We start from the raw sequence: 25,376 nt of genomic DNA on the forward strand, positions 1-25,376 counted from the left end.
CCAGTCCAGCATGGACTATTTAGTGCCGTGGCTATTTTCTGGACACACTTCCTGCCTTGGTCCCACTTCTTTCCTGGGCTTCCGGGTCTCCCTCCCCCCAGCTCCTCTGCACAGCCCCATCTCACTGAGTCTCCGTGCTGAAGAGGAACTCGGCCTGGGTGCCCTGCGTATTGTGCAGCAGGAAGAGTCGGAAGAGGTTTTTATGAGGTCCATGTAGCTTCATTTCACACTTTTCCCCCCGAATAGAGGAGAAGGGAGCGTGGTCAAACACCAGGAATCGGCCACCCCTGCAAAATACAAGTCTTTTCAACCAGATTCTAGAGTTGTCATACTTCATCCACCCTCAGATTTTAGGATCCCAAGTCCTTGTCCTTAGCATATGGTAGCCTGAAAATTCTCATAAAAACCATACGATGGTGCTTACTCTCAAGATGGTAGCTCCAGAGTCCCCAGGTATGTGTCACTAGCTTGGTAAACCACATATCTAATCTCACTTTAAAGAGTTGTAGAGACAGAACCAATATAAATTTTCTAAGACTCTGAGGATCTGGAATTGGCTGAATATCTTTGGGCTAGTCGGCTCAGCCTAGCCCAAAGAAGCCACAAACTGACCGATTGGGAAAGTGATAGCTAATTTGCTGCATTTTGCTCTGTGTCTGTAATATGGTACAGGTCTTGCCATGTGATCTTGTGGCATATTTGGTGGTATCTCCTTTTTTGCTTTGGATCTTTCTCTTTCTTCTCTATACCATGACCTGGACTCCATGGGTTAGGCCATTGAGAAGGGTTCCTCTAGGAACACGACCCCTCTCTGTCCCTTTCTGTCCTCCCCTCTTGCCTCTCCCATTTTCCTCTTGTGCTCTGGCCTCCCATTCCAATCACTGACTCTCGGGGCCGAGACAGCAACAGACAGTCATTGAAGAGATGCAGGTGGACTGGACGTGTGTTCAGTTTCCTTCGCAGCCCTGGGGAGACACTGGACTCCAGGGCAGCCAGCTCGCCACTCTTCACCAGCCAGCGTGACTGTGAAATGAGCGGGAATATCTGTAGGGCAGAGGAGGGCAGAGAAGGCAGTGTCACAGATCAAGCACGAGGCTCCCTTTTAGCCCTGCCTACCTCACCATGCCCCTTTCTCATGAGGTCCACTGACAATCATCTCTTCCACATTTTCCCTCTTGCTCATACCCACCCCTTAGACTCTGCTTCCCTGTTAACCCACCAAACATCGTGTACTATGGTACAGCCCCCATGTCCATAACTCAGGCAATGGAAGGTACCTGTGGTCCAACACCGAATAGTGACCATGTAAGAAAGCTTGGCCCTAGAAACCTGAACTGAAGAAGGCATGGAAAAGCCCAATTAGGGCATGTAGTGGAAGAAGGCAGGGAACACTATGTGTGTGTCTTAGAAGTTAAAAGATTTGGGCAGTTCTGATATCTGTTCTTTCTTTTATTATAACTAGAGACATGAGAGGAGTAGCTGGGATCAGAAGTGGGAATGGGATTAAGGAGAACAAGGTAGAATCTGCTTGGAGCTGGAATTTGGGCAAAGATAAGGGTAGAAACTAAGATAGATATGTGGATAAGAGGTATTCCCTCTTGGGGAGATAAGAATGGCATCTGCTCTGAGTTGGAATTTAAATGTGGAATGTCTATTGTAGATTTGCATTTGGATGGGAGACTTGGCCATAGATTTAGATTCAATTTTTTATTGCTTGGGCTACACTAGTTTGAGATGATAAAATATTGGTTGGTTGAAGCACCAAAAATACCCATATCTATAATAATAAAAGTGTACCATGCTAATTAGACTGGATGTCCTTTTGGACGAAGCCAGGGTTGCGAGGGAAGCCCGGGTCCTGGGTGCCTGCCAGTGGCCAGAGGAAAACCCAGGTCCTGGGTGCCTGCTGGCAGCAGGAGGGAAGCCCAAGTCCTGGGTGTCAGAGGAAAGCCGGTGCCAGCAGCCAGGGGAAGGAAGGCCTACTCTTGCATGGATTTTGTGCATCGAGCCTCTAGTATATACACTGAGTGGCCAGATTATTATGATCTCTGAACGCATAATAATCTGGCCACTCAGTTTATATCCTATATAATAAAAGGCTAATATGCAAATTGTCCCCTTGACCAAGAGTTCGACCAGTAGGCAGGCTGGCCAACCGCCCATGTCCCCTCCCCCTGGCTAGGCTGGCTGGACCCCACCCATGCACGAATTCATGCACCAGGCCTCACACACACACACACACTCTGATATACTGAGTGGCCAGATTATTATGCGTTCAGAGATCATAATAATCTGGCCACTCGGTGTATATAAAAGCCTAAGCAACTGTTCAACCATTCGACCGTTTGCTATGACACGCACTGACCACCAGGGGGCAGATGCTCAACGCATAGGCATGAAAACATGGAAAAGACTGATGAATCTCAGAGGGAAGGGGGGAGGAAGGGGGACGGGAAGAGATTAACCAAAGACCTTATATGCATACTAGAGGCCCAGTGCATGGATTCGTGCACCAGTGAGGTTCCTCAGCCTGGCCTGTGGGATCGGGCCAAAACCAGCAGTCTGACATTCCCCGAGGGATCCAGGATTGCAAGAAGGCGCAGGCCAGGCCGAAGGACCCCCACTGGTGCACGAATCCATGCACTGGTCCTCTTGTATCTTTATAAAGATTTGAATTGGTAAGTTCTCTCTCATCTGTCGAGTTCCCAGGTACACACTATGCCCCTCAGGTAACCTCTTTACTTTATTTCTTATGTCTCCTCCCAGTTTCTTTACAAGCAAATGCATGTACAGATTTGCACCCTCCTACTTTTCCATCAAAGGTAATACACACAGTCTGTATCTTCCCTTTTCCACTTAAAGGGGTATCATGGAGAATAAAGTAGGCATTCAGGCACCCCAGAAATAGGACAGAACAGAGGCATGCAGACTGCGGTTAGAGACTAGCATAATGAGAGCCAGAGGGCTCTGTGTTCGCAGGTGACCTGCTGACATGCCAAAGACTCACTCACTTTGCATTCAAACTCAATCTTCTGGCTCAGGTAGATGAGCTCCTCTGTCCGGCGCATTCTCTGGACGTTGTTATTGCAGTCTCGGATCAGCTGCCAGGAGAGCAGGGTGAGGAAAGAGGAAGGGCACTATTAGAGGTTTGACCTTTGAGGCCCGGAAAGAAATCTGGAAATCAGTAGTTGTGACAGCTACAGTCTTTTCCACCAGGCTTGACCTGCATGAAGGTGATATCTAGGTGACGTTCCAGGACTCTGGTGTATTTGCTATGACAGGGTCAACATTCCTGGGCAGAGCGAAAGCAAGATGGAATCTGGAGAGTGCCTGCCTGCAGTGTCCTCGTGGTGGGAGGAGGCTGTGGGTGCGGAGGGAGGTTTGGTGGGTGCAGGAGGTGCTTGGGCAATCCCATCCGCAGTGACCATGGACCTGGGCAGGGGAAGACTTCTCTGTGAGGGGAACTGGGGGCTGCCTACCTCCTCCAGGGCATGGTGCGCCTTTGTGGCCTCTGCTTCCTCTGAGGAGCCAGGTTGTGTTCTCTTCAGAATGTTCTATAGAACAAACAATAGACAGCAGCCAGATGGAAGAAGGGTGGAAAACAGGAAGAGATGATGGGGGTGGGCCATTAGGAGAGGTCCAGAAACAAAATATTAGTAGCAAATTAACCCTGAGAAAGAAGGGTGTGGGCAGTGGGGAGACTGCTCACTTTGTCCACAGGGTGTAGGACAGTGCAGAAGAGCCAGTTCTGTGTTGTGGGACTTCCTGAAATCACCCTTTTGAGTTGAGGGGAGACTCCCAGGTGGGGTCTGTACCTGCAGCAGCAGTTTGAGACGGGTGATGCGCTGGAATGGCAGGATCAGAAAGGACTTGAGGGACAGGCGCTGGCAGACAGGGTCACTCTCCAGCTTCTCTAGGACCTCACGGAAGCTGCTGTTGGTGCTCCTGTCAGACAGCAGTGGGTAAGGAGGGTGGGAAATAGGGGGCCACAGAGAAGGCATGCGGAGTGGAGACACAGTGGAATGTTTGTGGGTCAGGGAAGGATGGTGAGATCCAATGACAAAGGGCTGAGACCTAATGGTTGAGGGCCTGTGATCTGGAAGGCACTGGGGCCTGAGATCACAGAACGGGCACAGAATATGTGCTCAAGTGACAGCACTCTGGGTCAGGGATTGGAGGTTTGGGTGCAAGGTCACTACCAGGCCCACACAGGGACTGAACGGGGTTCAGGTCTCACAGCAGAGTTTGGAAGGTGCGTTCCTGGTAGGTCTGGTTGGTGACATAAGGCAGGTAGACCCGGCGGAAGTGGGAGGCATGGTTCAGGACTACATCACACACGTGGAAGGTGAAGATGTTGTTCTCAAAGTTCTCCTCCAGGTCTGAAAGGAACCTGCGCAATATTCAAACAAGTCTCATGAGGCCTGTGGGTCTCAAGTGAGCAGCTGGCTGAGCCCTGCTCTACCTTGATCTTGTGACATCTCTCTGTTAGTAAATAACTTCTGTCCTTTGCTCTGTGCCCCTTGCTCTGCACTCACGTTCTCTCTGAAGCTGCTCCTAGTTTTCCCATGATCTAACACTCTGGTCCTAATATTCCATTTCTTGGTCTTTTCTGGAATATGTTCTGGTTTTCTTACCTTTAGATGCTTCCCAAATCTTGTCTCCAATGCACTGCATACACACAGTGCATCCAAAACTCAACCCAGGAGGCATCTCTCATTAATTTGTTCATCCACCAATGGCTCTATATCCATCCACCACCCTGTCCTCTTCTGTTTCCTCCTCTCCCTACAGCCATTGGGAATCTCGGAGGGAGCAGTGAGAGGGCTTCTGAGAATGAAAAGGGTACTTACTGAAGGTTTATAGGCTAAAGACAGTGAGGCGGAGTGAGTGGCATTTGGGAGAAGAGGTGTCTTACGTGGCACTGACATCACGCACGTCCTGTAGACGAGAGAAGAGCCACTGCTGGTCTTGGTTGGAAAGGATGGCCCGGAGCTGGGCTGAATGCTGGAAGTGATCCACAGCTATGTTCAGGCTGCGCAGATAGGAAGCCTCTGACACAATCAGCTCAAATTTGGCCTAGGAGTTGGGGAGGAGGAAGATTAATGTACAACACATTTTGAGTCCCTGGTGTATGTTTTAGGGGTAGAGTGGTGAACAAGACAGATCCTTCTGTCGCTCACCTTCACAGCGAAACCTAACCTGATATCAGGGAGAGGGAAGGTGCATCAAAGCCAAGGGGAGAACGTGTGCAGGCCCCAGAGGTGTAATAGAGAAAGATGCTTTCCAGAAACTTACACTGAACGTTTACAGAACCATGTACTAAAGTAGGGGCAGGAGAGGAAGCCAGAGAGGCAAACATGGCAGTCGGAAGGGTTACGTGAACAAGGGAAACGAGTTTGGTAGGATTCATACCATGGAAAAACAAAAAGAGGCTCTCTGTAGGGGAATAACTTGACCATCAATGGGTTTCTAAGCACAGTGTGGAGAAAAGATTAGAAGGGGCAAGAGAGCCATGTTAGGAAACTGCCATAGTAAGTCCAGGTGAGAGATGAAGGCCTAAATAGCCGTGGGAGTGGGAAGGGGCCAGTTTCATGACTATTCAGGAGGGACACAGGGAAGGACCTAGTTATTTGCTAGAAATGGACTCTAAAAGAGCAGGAAGAGTCCCAGCTAATGCCTCAGTTTCTGAGTTGGGTAACTGGGAGAATGAGCCAGAGAACTCAGAGATTCACTTGTGTCTGTGTTTTGGCCCTGACATTCTGACTATGTGGCTTTGGGTGGCTCATTTGATCTCTCTGAACCTATTTTCTTGCCTTTTGAGGCAGGGACAGTGACCCCACCTCACAAACATGTGACAGTCAAAAGAAATGGAGTCAGTGAAAGCACCTTATAGGCCCTAGAAGTGCTATTTTATGAAAGAAATATGTGTTTATAAGTGCAGAGGCCTGTTTTCTCAGAAATGTGAGACGGCTGGCCCAGGAGCCACATGGACATGTGAGGACGCTGGGGATGCTGAAAGGGAACTGGGTTCGAACCAGCTCCCAGGGTCTGATTCACAAACACAGGGCAAAGAAGTGATTTTCTAAATATCTTCCAGGTAGTTTGGAAGTTGAGGTCAGAAAAGGGTCCCCCAAGTCTGAGCTTCAAAAATCCTAAAATTTATATCTTTCTGTTTGACTTGGTAAAAGCATTGTTTATCTGTAAGTCCTTCTGGCCCAAATGTTTCTCCTTCCCACTTCTGAAAGGGGTGAGTATGCCACTAATACGTATCAAACAATGTGCCACACTCTGTTTAAAGCTAGATACGTGTCATTTCACTTAAACCGTGAGGCAACCCTGAAAGGTAGATATTCATTACTTCAATTTTTAGATGAGGAAACTGGGACTGAGCAGTTATATAACTTGCCTGAGGTGACACAGCTAGCAAATGGCAAGGCAAGGCTTTAAACCTGAGTTGGCCTAACTTGAAATTAAAGTCATGAACATGTTTTGAATGATTACTATATATTAGAAACTTACCTTTTTTTTTTTTTTTTTAACTCTCCCAGTACCTCTTTGCAATGGAATTTTACAAATGAGGAAACAGAAGTTTAAAAAGAGCAAGTAATTTGGCCAGAGTTAAATAACTGGCAAACATTAAAGTGGGCTTCCAGGTCATTTATTCTGAAACCTTAATACTTAGACATTATTCCAGGAAACCTTTTCATTGTACTATATTATCTTCCTGGGAAGAAAGGTTTATCCCAGACTGGTTATCAGTGAAGCTCTCCAGATAAAACCCATTCATGGTAATATCAGACACACAGCTTCTACAACAGTCTTGCTATTGGGGCTAAGGACCAAGCAGAGACTGATGGTCATTCAAAAGCCTCTATAAGTCCAATGGACCATAGGACAGCCACAAGGGGCACTCAGCCTTCAAGGGACACAACTGGTGTGCCTTGGTTGAAGTAACGATCTTTAGCGGAGCTTGAAACCATGGTTCAAGATGGAAATTTCAGTTTAGCCTGAAGCACTAGTGATGGGATTAATTCTACACATGGCCACTTTGTACGAGTCTGAACCAATACCAGGTAGCAGTAAATGGCCATGGCAGAAAGAGGTGGAGAGGCAGGCGGGTGTTCTTCAGAGAGCAATTGAAGTCCATTGGAGTGGAGATGGCTGACAGTGTGGGATGCAAGAGTGTGTGGTGATGGTGGAGGTGGTGGTGGTGGAGGTGGTAGTGATGAGGAGATAAGGATGTGAGCCTCCCCTCCTGCATCCCTCTCCCCTGCCCCCACCCTGCCCTTTTGGGTACCTCTTGAAGTTTTTGGTCTTCATGGGTCATGGAGAGCAGCACAGTGCTATTGCGCACCACAGGGATCTCCTGCCAGAGGGAGCTCCTGGAGGCCATGGAGAGGCGCTGCAGGTAAGACTCTGAGGACACCAGGACCTTTCGGGGCTGCCGGGGAGAGGCAGGCCCAGAGGCCTCTGCCAAGCTGTCCAGCCGCTGCTGGCTCTGAATCTCCTTGTTCAGAACCACATCGCTGTACTCCTGGTAAAGCAGCTGGGCTGTGGGGGTGAATCAGCGTGGGAGAGGGAGAGAATTAGGGAGACAAAGCAATTAGGCACAGAGACAGACAGAAGCCACCAGACTTCCTCTGGCTCTCCTGGCAGTTTTCTCTTCCTGTAGGTGTCTCTACCCCCTGCTGGCAGCCATAAGCCCATCCCCAGTCTTGGGCACAACACCTATGTGCATCCATAGTTCTGTTTCAATATACTCACAGGAGTTGATGAGCTTTGAGCAGCGTCTTGAAAAGCCTCCCATCACCTCCTTTGGCTTTTTCTCCCTGTGGAGCAAAGAAGGGCTCTGGGGTGCTTGCTGGCCCTTAGATACCGAGGAGCCCCAGGGGACTATAGACAGGGTAGTCTCTAACCTCTAACCTCCAGGACGTGTGCTGGGATGTCAGGGCCAAGTCCCCTGACCCACTTTGGGGTAGTTTGGAGCTTTCTTGAATGTCATGTTGAATCTTTACAGGGGTTTTAGCTCATGGCCAAAGGGCCTAGGAGGATGGAAAATTAAGACTTAGGTAACAAAATCAGGTAGATCAAAGGGCTCCCTACCCTGGTATCCTTGTGTCTGTCTCTTCCTCTACTTCCCTCTGGAAGAGACAGGGTCCCAGAACCCGTGTCAACTAACAGAAATCTCAGTATCCTAAGAAAAGAGAGTATAATTGTGCTTGTTGGGAGAGAGGATGACTCACCGAAAAACAATGGTGTCTGAAGGGCCAGGAGGCTTTTCTGTGGCTGGGCCTCTTGTATCTGAAAAGGGAAATGGATGAAGTAACTGTTCATAGGAACATTCAGAGATAGCCGAAGAAGGTAAGACGTAGAGTAAGAGATGTAGGCACGTGGGGAGGGGGAAAAAAGGCTCATCTGGGAATCTGTGAGGGAAGTGCCAAAGTAGAAAGCATATGATGACACTACTGGGAGGTATGAACACATCCCTCATGTCAGAACGTAAATTGGACAAGGAGAGAATGTCTTCTCTACTACGAGGAGGACATCAAGAGGTGCTGGTAAATGGAAAGTGGAGTGTGTTTGGGGGTGGAAGAGAGTGTCCAGAAAAACCTTAGGAAAAGTGATACACAATATAAAAACACCATGGTTGGGTGACAGATGGAGATGCAGGGAAGGAGAAGGAAGAGCATCACAGTGAGCTCAGAGGCTTCCAAGGGCTTCCCTCTGTGTTGGGGTTGTATATGTGGGTGATTGAAGCCAGCAGGGGGAATAGGAGGAGCCCTGGGGACAGAAGATGGATGAGGTGGTAAGAGCTACAGAAAGCTGGGTCTGATGAGTGCTCTTTGCTCACCTGAAGAGCCTTCAGGTAAGATGGAAGGTCTGCGCAGGCCTTGCCGATGCCAGCCCTTGTGCTTAGTGGAGCCCTCACCAGAGATGGCAGCCTGTCCACCACTGCCCTGCGGTGGTCTCCCTGGGTCCCGCCTGTGGGGCCAGCTGGATGCCTTCTCCAGGTGGGGATGGCTGGGTTTTTCAGTCTGCCTTGCTCGACCTACATCCGACCTCCTCAGGCCATTGGCTCCTTCCTGAGGGTCCGTTCTTCTCAAAGATCCTTTGGCAGGGGCTTCTGACTCTTCTGAGAGCCCTGGTTCAGAGGTGGGTTCCTGGAGACCCATAGTCCAGGGGGTGGTTGGGGAAGAGGGACTTGGAAGGCTCGTCATGTTGCTGAAAGCAATGTCAGGAGATATTTCACTCTTTCTCCTACTGGTGGAAGCCAAAGAGTCTGTTGATCTGCCCATGGCTGGGGGCCAGGAGGTACGTCCTCCAGAGTGGGGACTGGATACTGCCCACTCTTGACCAACAGGCCTTGGCTTGGCTTGACCCCCTGAATTCGTGAGTGCTCCCTGAATGCTCTTGTTCCTCCCTCTGGCCTTCGGGGGTAATGGTGGTGGTTCGGTGAGGGGATTTGTGACAGGAAGAGGGGGTAGAGGCCGGTAGATCCTTGGGCTATTATGAGAAACGGGAGAATGGTGGGGCTGAAACAAATCAGGAGTTGGGGGTAATGGCTTGTTGTATCTCAGCCTTTGGGAGAAAGAAGTCTGACTATGGTGGGAGTCGTCTGGAGTAGAGGGCAGAGGTCGGTATTGCCTTGCCACATGGGGGTCAGGAATTTCAGGAAGTGGAACTTTGGGGGGTCCACATAGCCCTGAACTTAGGGCCAATGGAGGGTAGCTACAGTGCCTCAGCGTGGGGACCGCTGCACTGAGATGGCTGTCTCTCTCCACCGCAGAGGGGTGGACGTGCCTCTTCTTTGGAGGAGCAGGAGGTGGAGGTTCATGCAGCCTCATATCTACGAAGACAGGAGGCGGTGAAGAGCCATATACAGGAGACCCTGGGGCAAAGGCTGAATTATGTGGGGATCCCCATGGCTGGCTGCTGTGGGGACTGCTGGGCCTGTGTGGATCAGAGGTGAAGTCTCCAGAGTCATGCCCCAGAGTGGACAATGAACTAGGGAATTCTGGAATAACGCTGCAGTCCCTACTGCTTTTCCTGTCCCTTCTTGGGATCACAGAGACATGGATGGCAGGTTTGGGAGGTCTCTGAGGCAACTCTGAATGAGAGAAGGAAAGTGACCGTCCCACCAGGTCCGGAGTCAGCTGTGTCCTGTGAGAGCCCGGGAAGGAGTTGCTCCATAGGTGCGGAATGGCCCCTGTGAAGTCAGCTAGGGGGCTTTGAGGACTGGCCCCATTGGAGCTGCCATGTGGGTCCACGGTGGCCTCTGCAGAGGGGGAGCCGGGAAGGGCCGCCAGGAGAGTCTCAGAAGCCCCACAGGCAGATGGGATGTCGGTGGAGAAAGAGGCCCTGGTGGTTTCTGGAGAATATGCAGCCAGAGAGGCTTTTGTCCTAGGGATGGCAATCGGGGGGCTGGCAGCTGGCAAGGTGGCTCTGCTGGGGGAGACTTTGGCAGATGTGGAGGGAGCTGAATCTGGTGAGTTTGGAGACGTCTCAGGTGCACTGGCTGAGGCCACCTGGGGCCTCCCACTGGATGCTGTCCCTGTCCCCAGCTGGGAACCCTCTGGCTGGGGGTCCTGAGCTATTTCTTGAGGTGCCCCCCCAGCAGGAAAGAAGCTAGGTGAAGGATTGGACTGGCAGGAACATCCTTTTGGCTCCAGGGTAGGAGTCTGAGCTATGGGACAAAGCTCCTCAGCCCTCAACTCTGTCTGAGAACCAGGAATCCTGGCATTACAAGCATCTGGGAACAAGTCACAGGAAGAATAAACCTTGGGGGCCAGTGTGGGAAGACCATCATGCTCTTCCCCCTCCTCTGCAATCTTCTCTCCTCCCACTCCCCGCAGTGCAGCCCCATCCCAATCTTCTGCCTCCTCCTCCGGCATCAGTGTCCCTGGCAGACCTTGATGTTCTTGCCTTCCAGGTACGTTCACTGACCTCCTGGCTAAGCTTTGATACTCCTGGTACTGAGCACCCACCCTACTCTCCTCAGGCCCCCTCACCTCCCTCTTCCTCTGTTCACCCACTTCCAGATCTTCCTGGCCCCGAGTCCTTCCCTCCCACTCATCACAATTTACACCTCCCGATTCCTCATTAGGCCCCTCCCTTTCTCCTTGTTTTGCAAGCACCATATCATCTTGCATCTGTCCCTGTGTTTGCCTCTGTCCTCCCTGTGTACCATTAACCTGCTCCCCTATCTGTTCCTGCTCCGCTAGAAGCCCCTCAGAACACACAGCCTCCCTCTCTTCTTGTCCCTGCACCTCCAGACCCTTGGCCTCCTGGGGACACACAAGCCTTTCTTTCCCTGGACTTTCCTGCAGCTCTTCGCCCTGCCTGGCAGTCCCACTTTCAGACTCCTGCAGCATGTCGGTCTCCACAAGGTGCTCTTCACAGGAAGATGAACATCTGGCCCGAGCAGAGGCATCTGGAGAAGCTTCCCCTTTCTCTGCTGCTTGTCCAGTCCCCAACATCAAAGAAGGGAATTCTGGCCTGAATTCCACCTCCAATCTGCTGCGCAGTTCGCTGCATAGTGGGGCCATGTCCAGATGTTTACCCTGGACAGGGCAGGCCCAGTGCTCTGGAGGAGCTGGTGTCCTTGCCTGTCTGTCTGCCAGGCTCCCGGGCACTGCCTCCTGGCACTCTGGGGTGTCCCAGGCCTCAGCCATAAGGTTTTCCTGCTTGGTCTCCACATCTGAAGGGGTTTCCTTGGGGAAAGATGTCATACTCTCAGTTGCACAGTCATTCACATCTCTTACATCTCTCTGCTGGGTCTCCCAGAGTCTGCGTTCCTCTGCCCACGTATAGGATGGGTCCCGTCCTTCCTGAGCTTTGGGCCCCACGGCAAGGGGCTGGCTGCTTCTCATGAGAGCTTCAGGGATAACACTGAATTCTGCTACAGCAGGAATGGGAGCCGGTGCTCCACTCCGGGGCTCCGCAGCCTCCATCGGGGCTGAATCCTAAAGAGGAATAAAAGACAAAGTTTCTATCACCTCTTCTGCTTTTACCTATCAGAGGGTCAGACCATGAAGAACAAGAGTGGGACATTTCTTTGTTTCTCCATAGACTCATTCTTTGAGACAAAAGGTACTCAACAAAATAAGCAATAGCCTCTATAAAACTTGTCACTTATTTGATCATTTAATAAGTACTTTGCAAGTGACCCTTTCAAGTGGGGGGCATTCGGTACTGAAGGAGATATGTCCTCATGGAGCCTGCAGTCTTGTGGGAGAGAAAGATAGTAAGTGAATTAGAGCTTCATTGTCAGAGTGCCAAGTTCCCTAATGGTCATTCCTCCTGGATGGTATTATGTCATATTGTTTCTCCCTGTCTACTCTCTGGACATCAAGAGTGACTCAGTCCTATGTAACTCCCAGACACTGAGTGACACACCCAAGGTCTAACCTCTCAAGAAGCAGTGTTTCAGGGGGACCTTCCTCCTCACCTGCTGATGGGGATTAAAATAGGTCTGGTCATTATAACCCATGTCCAAGGCAAAGTGTAGTGTAATCGCCTTTATACAGGGTCTGGACTGTGCTCATCTCATTTTTCATAGTGTCTAGCACAGCCCTGTAACTAATTAACAATTTTGTTTTCAATTAGAGAGGCAGCTGTCATAAAGCAGAATGACTTGTTAGATTAGAAGTGAAGGGATACCGAGGTTACCTGCTTCAAGTAGGTCCATAAAACTGTGTTACTATCATTATCTTACTCTTTCTCTCCAACAACCTTGTGAACTCTTCTCATTACTCGTTAAAATCTTGACCTTCCCACCCCTGCTCTCACTTCAGCAAATTCTTTGTAAAATATTGAGAAACCAAAGGAAAGGAACTGCTCCAGTTTCTTGCAACTCGGAGAGACCTGCGTTTTGCTCTCTCCATCTTTCCTCCTCCGACAGGGCAGGCGTCCCTTCTCTCAAAGCACCACCTTCTTCAGACTTCCTTCTCAGGGACCCTATGCTAAGGGTGACCTTGCTCTCACCGTCACCTCTGCTAGAATCATCCCGCCAGCATTTAAGCATGTCCATGCCTTTCTCATTTTTCTAACCTGTAAAGAGTTGCTCATACCTGCTATCCTCACAGCCTCACATCTCGCCTGCATCTCCTACAATCTTCTAGTTGTTAACTCCAAAGGAGACTCTATGAATGCTTATTTTGGAGGTTCCTGTCAGTTTTTACACTACCGACATTAGAAATACTCTCTTTCTTGTTATCTGTAAGCCTACAACTTACCTATTTAACCTCTTACATTTTCCCTAATCCTCTAACTACGTTACTGTGCTCCTCTTTGTAGCACTTATCAATTATAGTGCACTTTTCTTCTCTCCTCTGTAGCATTTACACAATTATGATTATTATATAATTACTAGAGACCTGGTGCACAAATTTGTGCATCAGTGGGGTCCCTCAGCCTGGCCTGCACCCCTAGGGGGAGATCGGAGAGCCTCAGCCGAAACTGGCCTCTCCAATCTCCCCCTAGGGGTCCCAGATTGCAAGATGGCTCAGGCCAGGCCGAGGGGCCGGGGAGGGACGTGGGAGGTTGGCCAGCCAGGGAGGGACCCCGGGTGGGCTCCAGGGTGTGTTCGGCCCATCTCACTCAGTCCTGATTTGCCGGACCCCAGCAGCAAGCTAACCTCCGGTCGGAGCGTCTGCCTCCTGGTGGTCAGTACACATCATAGTGAGAGGTTGAGCAACCTTAGCATATCATTAACATATTACACTTTGATGGGTTGAATGGCTGACTGGACACTTAGCATATTAGGCTTTTATTATATAGGCTGTGTGTATTCTGATTTATCATCTATCTCAAACAATAGGTGGTAAATGGCCTGAGATCAAGAACTACATCTGTCCTGCTCAAATATCTATACATAGCTCACTACCTGACCTGTACTAAGTGCTCAATAAGTATTTTTTAATTACAGAATAAATTCTTGTTTCTCTCTTGGCCTACATTCCCCATATCTAATCTAGCCATCAAGTCCTATTAACCCCAGCTCCTCAGGAACCTTCAAGTCTGTCCTCTTCTCTCCAAATCCACTACTAGACCCTGTGCAGGCTGCTGTCCTCTCGCACTCAGGCCACTGCACTTGGGGCAGAGCCTGGCCACTGGCCTCCACATACCTTCTCTTGCCCTTTCCCAAGGCATTCTCTACCCAGCACTTGAGTGAGTCTCAAAAGCCCCACTTCTAGTTTAAATTCTTCAGTAGCCTCTAACTGCCAATGGGATGAAATATAAATATCCAGCATGGGTTATGTACCCTCCTCAACCTGGCCTCTCCCTGCCTCCCACCACCCTCTCTTCAGCCCACACCCCACTGGCCTTCATCCCTCTGGCTCCCCTCCCTCTCACCTGTAGGCCTTCAGTGCTGCTCCTCGGCCTGGAATCCTCTGCTCCTACCCCAGAGAAGCCTCTACTCTCCCACACTCACTGCACTTGGAGTTACATATTTAGTGTCTGTTCTCATAAGGGCACAAAAACTGCAATATTAACTGCTCAGCCCCCTCTGCCTGAAGCTTAGTTGGCCCTCAACAAAGATTTATTGCGTGGATGATGGAGGAAGGAAGAATGCAGAGGTAAAAGAGTGTTGTTCAATTTCCAGTTCTGCCTTTTTGTTATCTTGCTAATTTTAAAGCGGTTGTGAAAAAATCATTTAAACATCCATTTTCTTATCTTTATATAAGGGAGAGATATTTTCTTTGCAAGGAATTCTAATGAAAATTAAGTAAGATGGTATAAAAAGTGCATTGTTAAATGTAAGGGTCATAAAAATGTTAGGGCTTGTAATTATGGTTGATGAGAGAGAGAATAAGTGTAAGAGAGAAATACAGGACTTCTGAGCTGGAAGGACCTTCAGAGACAGACAGAAAACTGCTTAAGTTAAATGAGAAACCTAAAGGTCAGATACTCTGACACTTGCTCACATAAGCAATTGGTATAGGTGAACTCAAACAAAGGTCTTCTGACAACTCAACTATAAGCAACTAGAAGTTCAGGTGTAAGAAAGCTGGAAGGTCACCAGCCTGGAAAGACCTCGGGGGCCTATGGAACCCACAGGTACACCTGGACCTGCACCCTCCTTGTCTGGTCTGGGCTTAAAGTGAAGCCCACCACCCAAAATGTCCTCTGTCCTGCTAAGGTATTGCACTTGTGCACATGCTTGCACAAGCACCCATCCACATGCACGTACCTGCATGTACACACACACACACACACACACACACACAAAATGAGCCACCCTTGCAGTTTCTACACAGTAGGGACTGACATAACTAAACAAGCAGGTCCCCAAACACCCTGCATGTGTGATAAGTATGTGACAAGTTCCTGGCCACCCCATTGACACAAATACCATCTATACAGGGCAAAAAGCCACCATGTCTAACATAAGCACACTTGTGTAGAAGGGCTTTTATATCCTTTTCCAATTAATTGACAGTGTAAGATTTGCTCCCTATGTCTAGCCCTAAGGACAAAATACTATAATCACTATGGTTGATACTGTGATGTGACCCTATTCTCTCAACCACATCCTATATAATAAAAGGCTAATATGCAAATTGACCAAATGGCAAAATGACCAGTCGCTATGACATGCACTGACCACCAGGGGGCCGACGCTCAATGCAGGAGCTGCCCCCTGGTGGTCAGTGTGCTCCCACAGGGGGAGTGCTGCTCAGCCAGAAGCTGGGCTCATGGCTGGCAAGCACAGCGGCGGTGGTGGGAGCTTCTCCTGCTTCCACAGCAGTGCTAAAGATGTCCGACTGACGGCTTAGGCAAGCACCCTCCAGAGAGCAGTCCTAAGCCATCAGTCCGACATCCCCCGAGGGCTCCCGGACTGTGAGAGGGTGTGGGCCAGGCTGAGGGACCTCCCTGAGTGCATGAATTTCATGTACCGGGCCTCTAGGGTTAAATAATATACTTGCTCAACATAAACACTTCATGAATCTTGGCTCCTACCTGCTTAAGGGATTAGTGTAACTAAACCTGTAGTCTCCCCTCACCCACAGCTGTATTGTCCTGGCCCTATACCCATATACACTGCCATGTCCTCAAAACAAAACAAAGTTTCTAAAAATATGTGTGTTTCTGCTATATTTAGGTGCATCTGTATGCACCATGGGCTACCTAGACATCTTCAATTCCATACTAGTGACACAACACACGTGTGCCTCCTGCAACCACATTGACAGTATTTCTAACACAATCTATCCATTTGGAAATATTGGTGGTCACCAGTTCAGACACCATTCCCTATACTTGATCCTGTCCTATTGTAATCCTATTATAATCAGCACCACAAACCTACAACATGACAAAGCTCTAGGGAATCTGCACATAAAGACATCAGGAGGGAGTTTTTGCACTGCCCATTGTTACAGTTGCCTCCTCACCCCCTTCTCTATGGGGGCAAAGCTCAGTAACTGAGCACAGACAGATAGAGCATGGCACCTTCTAGACCAGACACATGTTGCATCTGCTGACCCTATCCCTCCTATGACTTCTTTCAAGACAAATCCGCAAGTCACCCCATTAACACAGTGTATGACAGAGCTCAGTATCTCCCTTGGAGCCCCAAACACCTTAGCTCTTGTCCATTTCTAGTCTGCAGACATAACACTATTTCAAAGACAGCCCCCTCACCACCACCCACCTCCATCATACTGCTGCTTCACCTTCGAACCCATGCTGCCTGCTATGTGTACTTCTAAGTATCTGCTTCCTGGATTTTCCAGCAATGGCAGTTTCAAATATTCTGATCCACACCACAAATCACTAAAATACTTGAGATTGCAACACTTCTGCATTCATACTACATTGTCTACACTACTGCTTATCTTAGGAAAATACCCCCAAATCACTTTTGTTTTTTTTGTGTTGTTTTTTTAATATAGAAACTGAGACTCCCACATAGATATCCTTTATCAGTGTTTGACATTATTGCCCCCAATGCAAGACAGATATAAAAATTAGAGTAGCAATCTGGACCACTAACTGCAAAGACCTGTGCTCTATCCACTTTAGAAAAGCCCCACCACCCCAGTGAAAACTGTAATAACCGTCTCTTATCTATTCCTAATGTCTGAGAATATCACAGCATCCACTGCGCTGCAGACCACATGGGCCCGCACAGAACATCACCAGTGGCAATGCTGACAGGCCCCACAAGCCCACTGTGGGGCCCCCTGCCATCCACACAGATTATGTGTGAGTGACCTCTTTGTGTCCTTAGTAGAGCCCCTGAAGGGTGACCTTGTTCTTGCCCACCACCAGCTCCTGTTCACTTCACAGACACAGTGAGTGATTTACCCTGTCTACACCAAATGCTGTAAGCTACCTGACACTTGAGTAACACTGCTCTTGTTCAATCCATGGCCCTGTGAGTGGCCCATTCTTGTCCACACCACAGTGACTGACCACTCCAGACACCACAAATGACATCTTCTTGTCTATCCCACAGACACCATGCTTGATGTGGCCACAGACAACCTCAGACAGACCACACTGTGGTCAGCCATATACTCTTGGGACCCCTAGGACATGAAGACTCTTGACTATGTTTTGAATCACTGTTTTCTTTTGGTAAGAGGGATACCTTTGCACACCTCCTGACCTCTCTCTCTTCCCTACCAGGATAATGACATACATTCCTCCTGCCAGACAGTCTCACTCAAAATTGACACCTACGTCCTTCCTCCTCCCAGCCCCAACCCCCAAGAATCCCCTCAGTAGACATGGCTTCAGTTTCAGGCCCACAGACTGGTTAACAAATGATTCCCGTTTTGCGAGGATCTAGGCCAGTCTCTTCTTCACACTCTGGTGTAGCTAAAACAGGAAGTCTGAAAGGCCACATCGGGAGCTGTTGAGCTAGAAGCTGGGATTTCTGGAGTAGGCCAAGGATGCAGGGCCTTAGAATGGCATGGGGGAAGCAAAAGAGGGAAGAAGCTAGAAAAGAAAGCCACCCTCTCTCCCTTGTCTGTCTGACACACCCCTCTCCCTCAATCTGACAAGAGTCCTGGCCAGAGTTCACTTTGGTAGACAGAAGGGCAAACCTGTCTTGGGAATCCAAGATCCAGGAAGGGAAGAAGGGACTGACATCTGAACTAGGTCAGGACAGCTGAACTGGCATCAGGACTAGCTTTCTGAGGACAGTCCTGCTGAAGGCAATTTTAAATGACGCTCAGAAGGAGAGCACCAAGCCCAACTATACACAGCTCCCTTCCCACCTCCCCAAGTTGAGAATGCAAACTGTGCTTGACAGGAAACTTTGGAGGGACTCCCCAGATATGGGGAACCAGAGAAGGGGGCCAGGGCAGGAGACATTTTTACAGGTGAAAGTACCTTGGCTAGCAAGGGAAAGGCAAGTATGGAGACATACACAGTGTGCGAGTCCATAGGAAGGTAAGTGAAGGAAGGCCCAGGCCTAGTTAAGAAAAAGGAGACAATAAGACATCCACAGGTGGAGAATACGTTCCACAAACCGAGTCTCAGTTATCCCTTATTATAGGGTCAGCTTTCCCCAGGGCCAAAACTTGGAAGAGTCCTATTATTGGCCTGGAGAACATCTGGGGGCAGGGTGCCCAGATCCAAGGAAGGGGCCAGGCCGGAAGCGAATTTTTCAGGCAAGAGCATTTCCTCCAGCTTCCCTCCCCTTCCTGACCAAGATACTCAGTCACACGCCCCAAACTCTGCCCATCTGCCCAGCCCCCCATTTCCGGAGCCTGCGCCCTGGGACCGGGCTGGGGCTGGCCCCAGGGTAAAGGCCTAGTTTCCCCGTCCTGGCCGACCCTCCCTTACCTCCGCCAGGACTCTACGGCCGCCAGCCCAGAGCCAGGAGCTGCGAGAGAGGAGGGCACCCACCTGGGCAGTGTCACATGCTGTCCCGGCACCAGAGTCCCTCCGGGTCCCAGGCGCCGGCCGGCCGTCCCCAGCACAGGCCCTGGACGCCACAGCCGCCCCACCCGCGCCCGCGCCCGCCCCTCCCCGCCCGGCCGGAGGGAGGGACCTGGTTCTCCTAGGAAGTTTCAGGTGAGGAAACCAGGGACACACCTTCCTGGGGGAGGGGCAGGGCCCGGCTGCACCGCGGCCCCATTGGTGTGAAAGAATCTCCCGCGTCACCGCTGGGAAGTGGCGACCTGGAGGGGAGCCCGGCGCAGAGGGCTGGCTGCTGGGCCAGGGACAGCGGCCGGCACGAGTGACCGGAGGCGGGGGGAGGGGGAGCTCTCTTGTGCCCTTGTATGTCTCTGAAATCTGCTCGGATGTCTCCCCCCGCTGTAGTTCTTCACTTGAGCCTGACTCTGGACCATGCTGGTCTGCCTTTTGTTAGCCTATCTGTCTCTGGACGTCTGAGTTTCTGTGTTAACATTTCTGAGTTAACATTCGGGCCCAATGTTAATTCTCTTCCTACTGTCTCCCTGTGAATCCCTATTAGAGGAAGGGTGTATCCTGAGTTCTCTCCCTCTCCCTTTCCCTAAGAGGCCATCGCTTAGGGCCTAGGAATGAGCATCTCTAAAACCGCAAGCCCAAGCCTTTCGTCTAGGTGTTATCTGAGTTCACTTAGGATGATGATACATCTCAGGGTGTGTTTCCCTCCTGTGCTCTTCCCAGGACCTCCGTGTTTGTGTGTGTTTGTACTGAAGTATCTAAGCCCATTTCTCAGGCCTGCCTGTGGTTTTTTTTTCTTTCTTTTTTTTTCTTTTCACGGCTGTATTTTTTCCTAATTCTTTCAGGGAAAGCTTGTGTTCTGTTGGTTTGAGTCCAGGCTGAGTGGGTCTATTTTTAATGCATTTCCATAAACTTCAAAGAATGCCAGGATTTTCTGTGGTGGAGATACACACACACACACACACACACACACACACACACACGCCCCTAAGGGACCAAGATTCTTGGTATTTTAGTCAGACTCCCCCCAGCCCCACCCAGAGGTTCCATCCTGATATAAGTCAAGTGGAATCTTCATGGACTCTCCGGTTACTTTGTTCCTGGGAATGCCACCATCTATGAGCCCAAAGAGCTAGTGGGTTAGAACACTGGCTGCTGCATTGAACCGCGGACCATGACTACTACGTTTTTGAAGGGGACTTTAGGACAGAATGTAATTAAGGTAGAATAGCATCTTCTCCAACAAAGTCCTGAAACATCTCTATGTTCAAAGAATGTGCTGCTTCAGCCACTCTACTCTGAGGGGCAAGCCCGAAAGAGTTCAGCAGCCTTCAGCCTACCCTACGCTGCCATGTAGGTGTGGGAAGCAATGAGAGGAAACTCGGACCAGTTCAGGTATGTAAGGACAGGCCTAGCAAATGTCATAAGCTCAGCAAGAGGATAAAAGTGGCAAGTGCAGTAAATCAAAAAGTTCATTGAGGCATTATTTACAATAGCCAAGATATGGAAGCAAGGTAGGTGTCAATTGGTGGGTGAATTGATAAAGATTACACACACACACACACACACACACACACACACACACACACGAATATTACTACAGCCTACAACGAATGAAATCTTGCCACTTGAGATAGCATGGATGGACTTGGCCAGTATTATGCTAAATGAAATAAGTCAAACAGAGAAAGACAAATACTGTGTGGTTTCACTTATATGTGGAATCTAAAAAAACAAAGCAAATGAATAAAACAAAACATAAAAACCCAGACTCATAGCAACAGAGACCAAAGGAATGGTTGCTAGAGAGGAGGGGCTGGTGGGGGTGAGGGAGTGAGTGAAAAAGGTAAAGCTGAATATAGTCAATAATAGTGTGGTAAGCCGAAACCGGTTTGGCTCAGTGGATAGAGCGTCGGCCTGCGGACTGAAGGGTCCCAGGTTCGATTCTCGTCAAGGGCATGTACCTTGGTTGCGGGCACATCCCCGGTGGGGGGTGTGCAGGAGGCAGCTGATCGATGTTTCTCTCTCATTGATGTTTCTAGCTCTCTATTCCTCTCCCTTCCTCTCTGTAAAAAAATCAATAAAATATATTTTTAAAAAGTAATATTGTGATAAGTTTGCACAATGACTGATGATTATTAGAATTAGTGCGGTGATCACATTGTAAGGTAGAAAAATGTTGAATCATTATATTGTATACCTGAAACTAATATATTGTATATAAACTATAGTTAAATAAAAAATAAAAAGTTAAGCTAGAGCTGTCTTTATTTCTAGGCTGGGAGAGCGCACTTAGTCCAGGGTATGGGTGAGCAAAATTAGTGAGCTCCTGATCCTTGGGTGGAAGATGCTGATCGCTGCTGTTCCATGCTGCCTCCTGAGAGTGGCCATGTGGTCAGAGGCACTGGATTGCCCCCCACCAGCCTGGCTATTCTTCCTGCTCCACTCTGGCTACTGTGTTCTCCTGGATTACAGCTCTCTGTCCTCTCTGTTTCCTCTCTCAGGTCTCATAGACTTGACCTCTTCTTGTTCTGACAGCTCTGACCTATCAGCACTTTTGGTTTTTTAAGTTACCAACCTGATTCAGTGACCACTGGGCTCTTATCCAGAGAGCTAAGTATACAAGGCTAGACCTGACTTTTCAAGTAGCAGTGAGATGTGGGAAAGGTAAAACTTATCAGTTAGGGAGTTAGCTCTTCCCGTGGAGCATCCCTGTCTGCAGGGTGTGTGCATATTGGGGACCAACCGAGCTCTTCACCTTGCAAACTATGATTTCCTCTTTTTCCTTCTTTTCCCTTCCTTGATACTTGCTCTTAGTGCCTGGGCTTCTTAATCAGAGCTGTCTCCCTATCCTACTATTTTTTAAAAAATATATTTTTATTGATTTCAGAGAGGAAAGGTGAGGGAGAGAGATAGAAACATTAATGATGAGAGAGAGTCATTGATTTGCTGCCTCCTGCTTGCCCCCTACTGGGGATCTAGCCTGCAACCTGGGCATGTGCCCTAGACCAGAATCACACCTGGGACCCTTCAGTCCACAAGCCAATTCTCTATCCCAAAATGGCTAGGGCTCCCTATCCTCCTATTTTGATAAAGGATCTACAGTGACCTTTTACAAGCAGGAGCTCATCCAAGTGATCCCTGGGGCTGTCACTGCCTGACCAGATATCCTACTGGGGACACCACACTTGTTATTGGTGGTGTGGTCTCCCACTTGGTTAACTTTGACTCTCAGCGGACCCAGTGCTAGTTTTTTGAAAACTGCTCTGACCTTTCTGACTGCCTTTTGCCTGATCCCATGATCTACCTTTGAACCTTTTGAACTGATTCTGAATTCAGTTCTTAACTTGGCTGACCATGGTCTCTCCATCTCTCTCCTTTAAGTCTACCCTGCTATGGTTCTTAGCTACCCAGTTCCATTCTGATGAACATATTTTTTCTTTTCTCATCCCTTGCAATAGCCCAAATTTAGTGCTATTCAAGATATAAATACTATTTGCCTCATTCACTGTCTTATTTATTTACTCAATATGCATTTTTAGAAACCATATATACAAAGACCAAGTCTCTGCCCCCAAGGAACAGAAGAAAGACACAAGAAACACCTAGTGATAGCAGGGTGTGGTAAGGGCCACGTTGAGATCCACACAGAGTACAACAGTAACATAAAGGAGAGAGCACTGCTTGGGGAATAAGAAAAGGGTTAAAGGACATGATGAAGTTTGAGTTGGCTTGTCTTAAAAAAGTACTCTGCCACTTGGTGGAGAGGATGATACCAACCTTGGAAATGGGACACATTCTGTTCAGGGAAGAGCAAATAGTGTGGGCTTAACACGAGGTGGGTGAAGACATGGCAGAGAAGAAAAATAAAAAGAAATAGCAACTGAGTAAGGTGATGCGTATGCTAATTAGTTCAATTGTGATCATTTCACAACATATATGAATATCAAAATATAAAGTTGTATACCTTACATATATATAATTTTTGTCAATTATACCTTGATAAAATGGGAGGAAATCCTTTAGAGGAACCACATCTCTGGAAGTATAAAGTCCAAACTCAGTAGCATACATGGCCTACAAGCTTCTTCATGAAACTTCCTTGACTACACTCTCCCCAGGTTTGATTATTTTGAACGCAGAAATGATCTTGGTTCTTCCGGAATTGTCCAAACACTGTTTTTCCCTTCAGTAGAAAGTTACTGGCTTTATCCTTAATTTTAGGTCCTTGATGTCTGTTTCTGGAAGTGTCTTGTTCCAGCAATCACAGTCCCCAGGGACTGTCCTTAGGTACAAGTATCCCTTTCTCACTTTCATCCATATTATCCATTTTTCCAATTGCAGCCACAACTCCTATAGCTGCACAGCAGGTTTCCTGTCCTATTCCTAATAGTGGGCCAGTGGGCCTTATTGTCACTGTGCTTCTGGGCTTCCGCTTGTCCTCATCTCCCTGTGGGATCAGAGAGGTCCTAGTGACAAAAGATAGAGGAAGTGGCCAGCTTTGATTGCTGTGTCACAGTTTGATTGCCAAAGAATGAAAGACAAAAATGGAGATAAGAATAAAGATGAATAGGGATGGAGATGTCATTCACATTAGTAGAAACATCTTTCTGTTTCCATTATGATACACATATTCTTGCCTCCACGGCTCCCTCAAGACAGGGATACTAAAGACATTAAAGTCATAGAAGCAAACATTAAAAAGAAAAGGAGAGTTAGGAGGACAGTTCAGTCCTACCCTTTTAGAGATGATCAAACAGCTCCAGAGGATGTGACTTAAAAGATCATACACCTCGCTCCTAGGTAGTGGCCAACTGTGGTTAGCATCTTCCTAGTTACTCAGGCTACCAACTAAGGTTATTGAGCATTTACTTTAGATTGCCTGCATTCGTGATATCATTAATATGCATAAATCCAAGGTAGGATGCTTCGTGTTGTAGGTTATACAGCGTCAATTATGACAGACCCTGTCCCCAAACAACTTGGAAAATGTAGATGGAAATGGTAAAATACTGTTCTAAAGCAATCTCTGATAAGCCTAAAGAGAGGTAAAAATAACAATGCCAGGGAAATCCAAAGGAAAGTATGATTAATGTGGGCTAGAATGGAAAGAAAGGCTTTATTGAGGGTTGAATCCTGAGTTGCCCCAGATGGAAAGTGTGGGTGGGTGCAGGAGATACATTTCCATTATAGTTGGACTCTGTGCCACGCCTTAGCATCCAGGTTCCATTCCTGACACACACATGTCTGACAGTGGTAAGAGCAGCATTTTGGAAAAGGAGTGGGCTGAACGGTGACCATGAAGCCTTGAGACATCAACTCGGGTATGTGTGGAGGTGGTGGAAGGCATTATTACCTGGAACAACCTTCCCCCTATTGGCCCAAATCAACCTCCACCAGAACACTTTTGCCCAATGTGCTTCTTTGACGGATTCAACAAAGTACACACAGATTTGATCCCCAATCAGAAATATATCTTGGATTTCTGGCTCCTGAGGGAAAAGTGAGTTTCCTGCTTGGCAGAAGTTATAGCACCATCTTGTGGAAATAAATGGTTTTGCTCGCAGCCTTTCTGTTCTGAAAATAACAGTTGTCCTTAAAAAATCAATTTTGAAATGCATTTTTGGCTCTAAATAATCCTTACGACACACAATTTGTGAGTAACAAAAGGTTTCTCAAATCTTGGAAATCTCTCCTGGTTGAACTAGTAGCTCCCAGTTAGAGGCAGCTTTCTTCTTTTCAGAATAATCACCCACACTTAGGATCCAGTACTCTCCCATCTCAGACTTGTTTTATTTAGGCTGTGTTTTTTCAGGTTTGGGTTTTAACCATATCCAAAAGGATCTGGTTCTCTTTGAACTGAGCAAAGTAACTCTAAGTCCCCAGTGGAAATATAGGGAAATAAAGGAAGAAACACTGGGTGCCATGATTCTTTTCTATCTCCTCCAGAGGAGCTGGGCAAAGGAGGTCCTTTCATCTTTATGAGCTAAAGCTCTGTAATGGGGTACATTACAGAGAAGAATTCATAGCTGCCAGAAACATACAGAACCATTTCCTAGAAAATATTCCTGAGAAAATGTTTCACTTACAATCAAATTAACTTGTATTTCCAACAAGACTACAGAGAAATATCCATTTGTCCACATGCTTAGCAACACTAGCAAGTATCCATCTTTTTATTTTTGTCCATCTGTGCAAAATAAAATGGCATCTTATGCTTTAAAATTCATTTCTCTAATTACTGTACATCTATCATAGTCCTCAGTGGTTTTCACTTGTTTTATTGTGCATGGTTCATTTGTCTCTAACTTTTGCCCAATAAAAACCTGGTTTATATATTACTATTACACACACACACACACACACACACACACACACACACACGTAGGCAGAAGTAGGTCTGAGTTCAACCACCTCAGCAGGCAGTGGGCTGACCCAGGCAAGTCACTGAAATCCAGGTTCGTTTATTCATTTTCAAAGACTATGAG

The 25,376-nt window shown here is 48.2% G+C and overlaps 1 protein-coding gene across 3 annotated transcripts in view; it reads right to left on the reverse strand.

Moving 5' to 3' along the window:
- ARHGEF5 (Rho guanine nucleotide exchange factor 5) overlaps positions 1 to 19,016 on the reverse strand; it is a 30,213-nt gene extending 11,197 nt beyond the window's left edge. The window contains exons 1-12 of one of the 3 annotated variants that reach the window (XM_079786594.1): positions 18,802 to 19,016; positions 8,852 to 11,963; positions 8,244 to 8,301; positions 7,765 to 7,829; positions 7,298 to 7,551; positions 4,916 to 5,076; positions 4,238 to 4,390; positions 3,816 to 3,945; positions 3,480 to 3,554; positions 3,012 to 3,101; positions 839 to 1,044; positions 126 to 287 (exon numbers count right to left, since the gene is read on the reverse strand). In XM_079786594.1, the coding sequence (XP_079642720.1) occupies positions 126 to 287; positions 839 to 1,044; positions 3,012 to 3,101; positions 3,480 to 3,554; positions 3,816 to 3,945; positions 4,238 to 4,390; positions 4,916 to 5,076; positions 7,298 to 7,551; positions 7,765 to 7,829; positions 8,244 to 8,301; positions 8,852 to 11,951 (4,454 nt within the window). In that variant the 5' untranslated portion in view covers positions 11,952 to 11,963; positions 18,802 to 19,016. The remainder of the gene's footprint in view (positions 1 to 125; positions 288 to 838; positions 1,045 to 3,011; positions 3,102 to 3,479; positions 3,555 to 3,815; positions 3,946 to 4,237; positions 4,391 to 4,915; positions 5,077 to 7,297; positions 7,552 to 7,764; positions 7,830 to 8,243; positions 8,302 to 8,851; positions 11,964 to 18,801) is intronic. The other 2 variants (XM_079786593.1, XM_079786595.1) reach the window with 2 other exon arrangements.
- Positions 19,017 to 25,376: the final 6,360 nt, after the last annotated feature.

Source organism: Cnephaeus nilssonii (assembly GCF_951640355.1).
Source record: "Cnephaeus nilssonii genome assembly, chromosome: 12".
Lineage (NCBI taxonomy): Eukaryota > Metazoa > Chordata > Mammalia > Chiroptera > Vespertilionidae > Cnephaeus > Cnephaeus nilssonii.